General features: G+C 34.7%; 1 protein-coding gene across 1 annotated transcript; it reads left to right on the forward strand.

Moving 5' to 3' along the window:
* Nucleotides 1-701: 701 nt before the first annotated feature.
* Nucleotides 702-1766, forward strand: LOC108226103 (uncharacterized). The gene has a single exon (XM_017401054.1). It carries the CDS (start codon nucleotides 702-704, stop codon nucleotides 1764-1766), a length of 1065 nt encoding a protein of 354 aa, XP_017256543.1.
* The last annotated feature ends 9829 nt before the right edge of the window (nucleotides 1767-11595 follow it).

The following is an 11595-nucleotide window of genomic DNA, read 5'->3' on the forward strand; positions in this document are numbered from 1 at the left end:
ACTCTGAGCAATTTCTTCATCCAAATTGAACAATAACCAGGAGCAAACAAGATTATTGCAACGCTCCCACGGTTTAAAGTCAGGTGATGTAGCATCAGGTTTAGGTATAGATCCATCAACGAATCCAATTTTGTTCTTATGTGACAAACTGAGAATCATAGAACGCTTCCAACTCGTGAAGCCAGTACCGTTAAATTTCACGGAAGCTAATTGTAAAGAAGCAGAATCTGAAGGATGAATGTAATACACACTAGACTGATCTTGAACGGATGAAATAACAGTACGATTATGTATATTCCACGCATTATCCGCCATGATATATGAAGAAAAACGACAAGGTTATTGCAGAGAATAGATTGAAAAACAGAGAAGAAGATCAACACCTGAAGAATCAACGAAAAGTCGCCATGGAAACGAAGATTTGCAGGTGATAGAGACGAATTGAGATCGAAGATCGTTGTTGCTGCTCTGATACCATGATAAATTTCTAATGCTAAGCTAAAGAAATGAACACAAGATGGAGAGAAAACAGAATTGTATTGCTTGGAGAACAAAACAAGTATTTACATCATTAAGGCATAACAGAAAAGCATGATGAGAGTAGTAGTCCTGTACATAGCAGCTACCAGCTAGTGTCTATTTATAGAGCACAGCATACACACACAACTGTAACAAACTTGTAACTAATTACATGAGCTGTCATGCTGACATGGACTGTGATGAATCAGCTAGAACCATCTGGAATCATTGCTGCAGTTTCAACAAACCCTAGTTTCGTTAAATCTCAGCTCCGTCGCGCAACTGAAAGTTTCGAGACTAATCAAACTCTTATCGTCAAGAGGTTCGATGAAAACGAAGAAAATGATTCCCCAATTTCACTCCTCAGCATTGATTTTCGTCAAATTGTGGCTGATCTCAAGTTTCCATATTCTCGAGGTGAGTTTGAATCTGCACCTGATTTTATACTTGTTGGTTCCGCTAACGGCATTGTTTGTGTTGCTGTTGCTGCCTCTGAAACACATCCGGAACATTATTGGCTTTTTTCGCCTTTAGCTAGACGAAGAACTAATACTTATCTTTGGAATCCTGCTACTAGACAATCGAAAGTTATTCCGCCGTATAGTTTTAGTTTTGATATTACTAGAGAGGCTCTTGGATTCGGTTATGATCCAATAGATGGTGATTTTAAGGTTGTTAGGGTTGTAGCGAATCCTTTTTCTGCTGAGGTGTATTCGGCTAATAGAAATGCTTGGCGAAAGGTGCCTAATCCGATTGATTTTCCTTGGAATGATGATTTCCATGTGTGTCTTAATGGACTCTTGTGCTGTACTGGAATGTATGGTATGATGGCGTTTGATTTGAACAATGAGGTGCTAAATTGTGCCATTAAGTTGCCTGTTTTCTCTTATGAAGCTCGTATTATCGAGTGTAATAAGGCTATTGCTGTTGCTATAGCAATGGAGAATGGATTGGATGCTAAGATTAACATGTGGACATTGGATGATGATGCATGCCTTCGTGCGGGTGGAGTTGTGGCATCATGGACTTTGATGCTTAGTGTAGATTTGGATCTAATTGAACATCCTGTTTATGGCTACTTTGGTAATGGGGAGCTCCTACTAATAATTGATGATGACGCATGGATTCTGTATAATGCTAACAAGAAAGAGGCCATAATTGTCCCGGTTTCAGTTGATGTGTGTCAAATTTACAAGTATACAGAGAGCCTAGTTTCGATCGCAGGATTCAAACAAGTCAACTGGTGATGATGATAACTAGGAAAGCGCTGCAGGCTATTGAAGCCAGTGTTTTTTTTTTTTGCCAAATACTGAACATTATTTGTGTCGTTGCAGTCATTTTGATCTATTGTTGCGGTCACTGTTGAATAGGCTACAATGTTAATTTGCCTTAGTTGTCAACTTGTCAATCTTTTCCTATTTCATGTGGGATACTGGGATTAACTAATGTTTCTTATCATAAGTTGACACTTAACATATATGATTCAAGTCATATCTATGATCTATCCTTCCTTGCATTTCACCTTTAAATTTAACATTGTGAAGGGATCTCGTGTATACAACTAGTTGACACTTTCTGATTAGTTCTATGCTACTGGTGTCTTTATCCAGTTTTGTCAATCAGATTCATTCCATATTTGGTAAAACTATTATCCAAATCTACCACCCGTATCCCCGGTATCCGTGTGTACCTCCTAAGACTCTGGCTGTGAGTATGTTTTTACTTTTTGGTGACACTATAGTCTATACATTATCAAGTCTTAGTAATTACTAGTTGATAACCCGTGCCAAGCACGGGGTTAAATAAAATATTTAAATTTGTTATTTATTGAAAGAATAATGTCTTTTTTAGTTACATTATGATATTTTTATAATAAAATCTATTTAAATTATTGTTTTTAAATGATATTTAAATTATTGTTATTTAATATAAGACTTTCTGTATATTAAAATTTGATCCTACTTTAAATTTATTTCATAACAATATGGGTCCATGTTCTATGGAGTCCACAAAATAAGAGTATTGGCGTCCAAAATTATTTAAAAATAATCTACTCGTTTCAATTTTAATTTTTTTAGGCTACAATATTTATAAACATCTGACAATTTGCAGGTTATGTTCTACAATATAATCGTTGCAATCAAAAGATAAAACAATTATATTATAAATCACTAAACACTATATATTTTTTAAAATATAACTCATAAGTAGAACAATGATCTTAATGATTGTAAATGTTGAAAAATGTTAATGATTAATTGATAATTATATATTTAAAACTACTTAAAGATGGTAAATTATATATAAAATTTGAATAATTAAAGATATTATTTATGATTAAACTAAAAGATTATGACTGGTACTTTATGGAACTTAACTCTAACAACATGTTTTATTTTAGTAAAATTACTATGTTGTTTGATGATTTTTAAATTGTGAAAATAATATTCACGATCAACACATATAAGTTCGTTTACAGCGTCTTTAATCTCGAACAAAAATTCAAAATTTTAAGTCACAATTATTTTATTCATTTAATAGGCAAACATTATATATAATTCTAGTTGGAGTTTTTGTAGATCTAATGGTTGTTGTAGTTGTTTGATAAACTGATATTGTAGTTTGGCAAAATTAATTAATTTTTTAAAAGTAATTTGATATCAAATATTTTGACGTATGTCTAGAGTTTTGGTTCTTTTATTATATGTTGCAATATGGATAATGACTTCATTTTCTTTGAGTTTCTATTTGTCAAGTAAGTGTTACCACCGCCTTTGATAGAATATATTTTTATATATATTCTATATGATTTTATTCTCATATTTAATTATATTTTGCACTGATTTGGATATTTATTTAATATATTTTCATGTTTTATTGTAGGGAATAAAGAATTCCAAGTTGAGAAGGATTTGAAGATAAATTAGCTATTTTGGAGCTAAATTCTATTAAAATTCGGATTTATTGGGTTCTACCCGATTTCTACACTGTTTGGGCCATATCTTGAGTTCCGGGTGTCAGAATTGGACGATCTTACAGCCCACGCGAAGCTCTTGAAATTCTCTTTAATTCAGAAGTGGTCCAAGAAGCGAAGTCCAACTGTAAAGGCCCGAAAACTGGACAGAACAGAAAGCTGCGAATTTTGAGACTAAATCCTACTTGGTTTTGGAGTTTTATTTATATATTAGTTTTAAATATTAAAAGACTATATATTATTAGATAGAGGATTAATTTGATCGTTGTACAATATTAGATTAGAATTAGGGTTAGAGAGAGAAGGAGGAGACCATGACTTTTCTTGATGTGACAACATTAAAGGTTCAAGGTTTTATCATCTAAATCTCTTTTCTTCTTGTTAGTTTTATTATGTCTTTTGATTGTCTTGGTTATTTTGTTTGTTTAGTTATTATTGACTAGTGTGTTCTAGGGCTTAAGGGGAAGCCATGTTTGCACTATGATATTGGCATGATTTTCATAGTGATTTGATTTGTTGTGGTAATTCTAATTGATATGTTTTAATATTGATTTGTGTAATCGGCCGATATCATGAATTGATACTATGCGAATAGGAGTATGATCGAGAGATATATTACTAGAGGCACACATACAATTAGCAGAATTGAATTTGAATGCGAGAGCATCATTGGATTTCTGAAAGCGTTAATACTCGAGAGAGATTAACAATGCTTTAATTACCTGATTAATTGGATTACTAAAAGTGATTATTTGTGTAATCATATTTCGAGAGTGTTGATGCTTGAGAGAGATTAACATACTCTTGTTATTTGACCACTTTAGTTGCTTTACCTTAGAGCTAGTCATTGTGTGAGCATGGTGGACCTGATTGCCCTGGACTTTTAACATATTATTTTAGTGTCTTTTTAGTTAGTGTAATTTAATTGTTTTAGTTAGTTAGTTAAAATATCTTTGATAATCGTTTTGATCCGGAAACAATTGACTTTAACTGAATAAAAATTGATAGCATCTGTCTCCTTGAGGATACGACCCGCATTTGCCAGTCTGCACTACAACAGACACCGTGCGCTTGCGGTTAGTTATAAAATAACACATCAAGTTTTTGGCGCCGCTGCCGGGGAGACGGCTAGTTTCTATTAGTTTTGTTTGGTTATCTAGATTGTTTCCTTTGCCTTGTTGGAACCCTTGTTCCAATTGAGGCGGATTTTACTCTGTTTTCTTGGTTGTGTTGTGTTTTTCAGGTTTACAATGGACGGAGTTGATAACTTTGCTCGTCTATCTTCCCTGATCGAGGCATATACTCGTGAAAATGCCTCATTGAATGCTACAGAGCCCACTACACGTCCACTGAGTATCAACGAGATGTCACAAGCTGCCCCGAAGACTTATAACTTCTGTCAAGTTTGTGGTGTTCAGGGTCACTATGGTTACGAATGCAAGTACAATGTCTTTAATTCTCCAAATGCTCAGTTGGGACAAGTGAATGATTGTCAAGAAAGATATGAGTACAATCACTATTCTAATTCTTGTGATCAACAATGGATGGATCAACAAGATTTCTCTTACATGGACAATGAATTTCAGAATTTTTCATATCATGATCAACAACAATTTCAGCAACATCGTTATGAAGAACCACCACTACAGCAATATGATCAGTTTGAGCAGGAATATCATCAACCTCAATATGAGCAACCTCAGTTTCAGCAGTATCACTATTCTCCACTTCAACAAGAGCTACAGGTTCCTTTAACCAATGTAGATGTGCCATCGTATCAGACGAATGAAGTATGTGATATGTTGATATATATGACCAAGAGTTTTGAGGATGGTATCATGAACTTCCGGAAATGCATTGAAGAGAGTACCATGATGATTAAAGAATTAAAAGCTGAACAACTGATGATGGAGGGTCAAATTGCACAATTGGCTAGTTCTTCTTCTACATGGCAAACCGAATCCTCTCTACCTCCATGTCTTCAAGTTGAAGATGACATAAATACTATCATTCTTGCAAGTGATGAAGACTGTGATAGTTTTTCGATCTGTGATGATGATGCGCCTATTGATAAAGGGGAGGATCATGTCATTGCCAATGAAATTGTTGATGTTGTGGACCATGTGCGTGATGATGAGCTAAGTGAAGAAAGCAATATCGAGTTGGTAGCAGTTTCTCCTCCGCCTCGTGTGCTTAAATTACCATTCTTGAAAGGAATCAACTTAATCAAGGTGGATCAACAATTTGATATGAAAAACTTTGCTTTTACTCGAACCTCAGCTCCAATATTTGAGAGCACATGTTTTAAAGTTGATGTGATGATTGTCCAAGATGAGATTTCTCAGAATATTTCCTATGATCCATTTCAAAAGGCTCTTACACCTCAAGTCTTGGAAGAAGGTGTTTGCAATATTGACTTTTTATTCATTGAAGCAAGAAGAAGCCAAGAGATTCAACTAGCTCCTGCGAAAGTGAGGAGTTCTGAAAAACCACCACCGGAGCCTCCACCTCATGTGAATATCAAGGGAGTTCAATCTTTTGATGGATGTGAATTCTATCGTTGCTTTATCACAAAGTTCTCCAAATCTATGAAATATATTGATCAGTTGTTATATCTTGATGCGACAATTAATTTTATTAATGCTTGTTTGGAGACTTTCTGCAGGATAAAGACAACATTTGATGTTAAGGATTTTATTTTTGGTGGTGAGATCATGTTTGAGAAAGCGGAAACTCCGCCTTTTACATATTCTTTTTGGAGGTAAAAAGTCAAGCTAATGACTCTAAAAGAGCGCTACTTGGGAGGCAACCCAAGGTCTCTATTAGTTTATTTATATAATATATTTTTGTATTTTTTTAGGAGCTTAAAATTTTTATTTTCATTTTTTTTACTCCCATAAGATGCCTTGATGAATTTGTGTGAAGTGTTTTCAGATATTATATCCAATCACTCATGCGGCTCCTTTTTAAAGTTCTAATAGTTGTGGCAGTAGATGAAAAAGAAAGGCAAAAATATTGAGCTTGTAGGATGAATGCATGAGAAAGAGAGAAAGGAAAAAAAAAAAAAACAAGCTCTCTGTGCTTAAAAGAAAGAGCCGCGGTGCTGCCAAATCTAGCTGCGGCTCCAAACCTTCTGACATATGCGCGCGCTTTCTGTGCTATTTAGTAAACAGTAGAAGAAGAGCTGTGGTGCTGCGATGTCTAGCTGCGGCTCCGGAGCTTCTGCCAAAAGCGTTGTTTGTTCCATTTGGAAACAATTCAACAGCCCGGCCCATATACCTCATTGAAGTCCAGAAGCCCATGCACGGAGCCCACAGTCCAACAGTCCATTTGAAGTCTGGTGTTATTTAAAAAAGAAATGAGGCTTCAGGGAGTTGATCCCTGTACCTCTGGAGAGGAGATTTACATGACACTTTCCAACCAGTGTGACAATTGCTGCACTTGCTCCAAATATGCATCCACTTCAACAAAAAATTAAGAATCCAAGATCAATTCATCACCAGGGGAGTATTCTATTTTCTTTTCCTTTCTTTTTTCTTTTTCTTTTTTTCAACTTATATTATATTAATATATTTATATATATCTATGGCATATTTGTTCATTGAGGACAATGAACCACTTTAGTGTGGGGATGGTTTCTCAATGATAAAAAATTAAAAAAAAATTATTTATTATAAAATTCAAAAAAAAATAGGAAAATTAGAAATAATTGTATATTGCCATGTTTTAAATTAGGAAATTCATGTTAGTTGCATTTAAATTAGAGCATGTAGTTATTATTTTGTATGCATTTTTTTTAGTAGTTTTTTTTTTCCATTTAGCTTGCATACTTCATGAATGTAAATAATACCAAGTTAATTTCTCGTGATGATTTTATTTGCATAATTTCTTGGCTAGTAGTCTTGATCATATGTGATGTCTTGCATGCTTAGAAATTGCTTGTGCGGAAATTTTAATTACACTATAAAATGCTCTAGAGACAAGACTTAGACTAACTTAATTCTTGAGTTTTATCTATGAGTCGAGTGTAGAATTTTGACTATTCTCTTTTGAGCTTAGAGTATGTAAATCTTAAGTTTAGGGGAGCTTTAGGATGTATATGCCTTCCTTAAAAAAAAATTGAAAAAAAATAGAATATTGAAAATAAAGTATCAAGTACTCCTTTGAGATCTATGGGTGGTAAATTTGAAAGGGACGATCCAGGTACTTGTGCTGGTATTAAGTGCAATTGTACTAGAAATAAATTTTCTTGGTGACTTTTCACAACCCTTGGTTACTGGAGAATTACTTGACTTTGAAAAAAAAATAAAATAAGCTAACGAAGTCTTATGGTGGTCGTAACTCACTTAACTTGAGAAGCTTCCCAACCTTTGACTGAGCGTGAAAAAAAAATCAAAAAAAAGAGTAGAAAATATAAGAGAGGCATAGAAGTTCTTTTGCGACCCTGAGCTGTAGTTGACTCTAATGTAACGAAGTGTTTAAGCATTATTCTGATTGACGACTCATGGTTAAGACTCTGTTGAAGTTTGTTGGTCTATATTTTGTTTCACTAGAGGGCATGTTCAGCACACACGACGCACTCCGTACTTGCAGTGGAAGAGTTGTATGACTAATATGTGATCTAGATGAATGCCTTGATTGTTGCATATTCTGAGGATATATATTGACGAGGTTGATGCTTTCATGATTTGTTTTTAGGTCTATTCATTTAGATTGCATTCATAGTAGTTGCATATTTAAGACATGGTAGAAAATAATGAATTTTGTGGGTAGATTCACTATAAACCCTCACGAGACAAAACTCGTCCTACTAGGGCTGCCTAGGGGTTTAACGGCTTGTTGCATATGCTCAATGCAATCGTGTCATCTACGAAAGTGGTGCTAGTTAGTTAGAACTTAGTTTATTTCGCTTATTTGCCCGAGGACGTGCAAAAGCTTAGTGTGGGGATGTTTGATAGAATATATTTTTATATATATTCTATATGATTTTATTCTCATATTTAATTATATTTTGCACTGATTTGGATATTTATTTAATATATTTTCATGTTTTATTGTAGGGAATAAAGAATTCCAAGTTGAGAAGGATTTGAAGATAAATTAGCTATTTTGGAGCTAAATTCTATTAAAATTCGGATTTATTGGGTTCTACCCGATTTCTACACTGTTTGGGCCATATCTTGAGTTCCGGGTGTCAGAATTGGACGATCTTACAGCCCACGCGAAGCTCTTGAAATTCTCTTTAATTCAGAAGTGGTCCAAGAAGCGAAGTCCAACTGTAAAGGCCCGAAAACTGGACAGAACAGAAAGCTGCGAATTTTGAGACTAAATCCTACTTGGTTTTGGAGTTTTATTTATATATTAGTTTTAAATATTAAAAGACTATATATTATTAGATAGAGGATTAATTTGATCGTTGTACAATATTAGATTAGAATTAGGGTTAGAGAGAGAAGGAGGAGACCATGACTTTTCTTGATGTGACAACATTAAAGGTTCAAGGTTTTATCATCTAAATCTCTTTTCTTCTTGTTAGTTTTATTATGTCTTTTGATTGTCTTGGTTATTTTGTTTGTTTAGTTATTATTGACTAGTGTGTTCTAGGGCTTAAGGGGAAGCCATGTTTGCACTATGATATTGGCATGATTTTCATAGTGATTTGATTTGTTGTGGTAATTCTAATTGATATGTTTTAATATTGATTTGTGTAATCGGCCGATATCATGAATTGATACTATGCGAATAGGAGTATGATCGAGAGATATATTACTAGAGGCACACATACAATTAGCAGAATTGAATTTGAATGCGAGAGCATCATTGGATTTCTGAAAGCGTTAATACTCGAGAGAGATTAACAATGCTTTAATTACCTGATTAATTGGATTACTAAAAGTGATTATTTGTGTAATCATATTTCGAGAGTGTTGATGCTTGAGAGAGATTAACATACTCTTGTTATTTGACCACTTTAGTTGCTTTACCTTAGAGCTAGTCATTGTGTGAGCATGGTGGACCTGATTGCCCTGGACTTTTAACATATTATTTTAGTGTCTTTTTAGTTAGTGTAATTTAATTGTTTTAGTTAGTTAGTTAAAATATCTTTGATAATCGTTTTGATCCGGAAACAATTGACTTTAACTGAATAAAAATTGATAGCATCTGTCTCCTTGAGGATACGACCCGCATTTGCCAGTCTGCACTACAACAGACACCGTGCGCTTGCGGTTAGTTATAAAATAACACATCAAGTTTTTGGCGCCGCTGCCGGGGAGACGGCTAGTTTCTATTAGTTTTGTTTGGTTATCTAGATTGTTTCCTTTGCCTTGTTGGAACCCTTGTTCCAATTGAGGCGGATTTTACTCTGTTTTCTTGGTTGTGTTGTGTTTTTCAGGTTTACAATGGACGGAGTTGATAACTTTGCTCGTCTATCTTCCCTGATCGAGGCATATACTCGTGAAAATGCCTCATTGAATGCTACAGAGCCCACTACACGTCCACTGAGTATCAACGAGATGTCACAAGCTGCCCCGAAGACTTATAACTTCTGTCAAGTTTGTGGTGTTCAGGGTCACTATGGTTACGAATGCAAGTACAATGTCTTTAATTCTCCAAATGCTCAGTTGGGACAAGTGAATGATTGTCAAGAAAGATATGAGTACAATCACTATTCTAATTCTTGTGATCAACAATGGATGGATCAACAAGATTTCTCTTACATGGACAATGAATTTCAGAATTTTTCATATCATGATCAACAACAATTTCAGCAACATCGTTATGAAGAACCACCACTACAGCAATATGATCAGTTTGAGCAGGAATATCATCAACCTCAATATGAGCAACCTCAGTTTCAGCAGTATCACTATTCTCCACTTCAACAAGAGCTACAGGTTCCTTTAACCAATGTAGATGTGCCATCGTATCAGACGAATGAAGTATGTGATATGTTGATATATATGACCAAGAGTTTTGAGGATGGTATCATGAACTTCCGGAAATGCATTGAAGAGAGTACCATGATGATTAAAGAATTAAAAGCTGAACAACTGATGATGGAGGGTCAAATTGCACAATTGGCTAGTTCTTCTTCTACATGGCAAACCGAATCCTCTCTACCTCCATGTCTTCAAGTTGAAGATGACATAAATACTATCATTCTTGCAAGTGATGAAGACTGTGATAGTTTTTCGATCTGTGATGATGATGCGCCTATTGATAAAGGGGAGGATCATGTCATTGCCAATGAAATTGTTGATGTTGTGGACCATGTGCGTGATGATGAGCTAAGTGAAGAAAGCAATATCGAGTTGGTAGCAGTTTCTCCTCCGCCTCGTGTGCTTAAATTACCATTCTTGAAAGGAATCAACTTAATCAAGGTGGATCAACAATTTGATATGAAAAACTTTGCTTTTACTCGAACCTCAGCTCCAATATTTGAGAGCACATGTTTTAAAGTTGATGTGATGATTGTCCAAGATGAGATTTCTCAGAATATTTCCTATGATCCATTTCAAAAGGCTCTTACACCTCAAGTCTTGGAAGAAGGTGTTTGCAATATTGACTTTTTATTCATTGAAGCAAGAAGAAGCCAAGAGATTCAACTAGCTCCTGCGAAAGTGAGGAGTTCTGAAAAATCACCACCGGAGCCTCCACCTCATGTGAATATCAAGGGAGTTCAATCTTTTGATGGATGTGAATTCTATCGTTGCTTTATCACAAAGTTCTCCAAATCTATGAAATATATTGATCAGTTGTTATATCTTGATGCGACAATTAATTTTATTAATGCTTGTTTGGAGACTTTCTGCAGGATAAAGACAACATTTGATGTTAAGGATTTTATTTTTGGTGGTGAGATCATGTTTGAGAAAGCGGAAACTCCGCCTTTTACATATTCTTTTTGGAGGTAAAAAGTCAAGCTAATGACTCTAAAAGAGCGCTACTTGGGAGGCAACCCAAGGTCTCTATTAGTTTATTTATATAATATATTTTTGTATTTTTTTAGGAGCTTAAAATTTTTATTTTCATTTTTTTTACTCCCATAAGATGCCTTGATGAATTTGTGTGAAGTGTTTTCAGATATTATATCCAATCAC

This window comes from Daucus carota, chromosome 6 (genome assembly GCF_001625215.2).
Source record: "Daucus carota subsp. sativus chromosome 6, DH1 v3.0, whole genome shotgun sequence".
In the NCBI taxonomy this organism is placed as follows: domain Eukaryota; kingdom Viridiplantae; phylum Streptophyta; class Magnoliopsida; order Apiales; family Apiaceae; genus Daucus; species Daucus carota.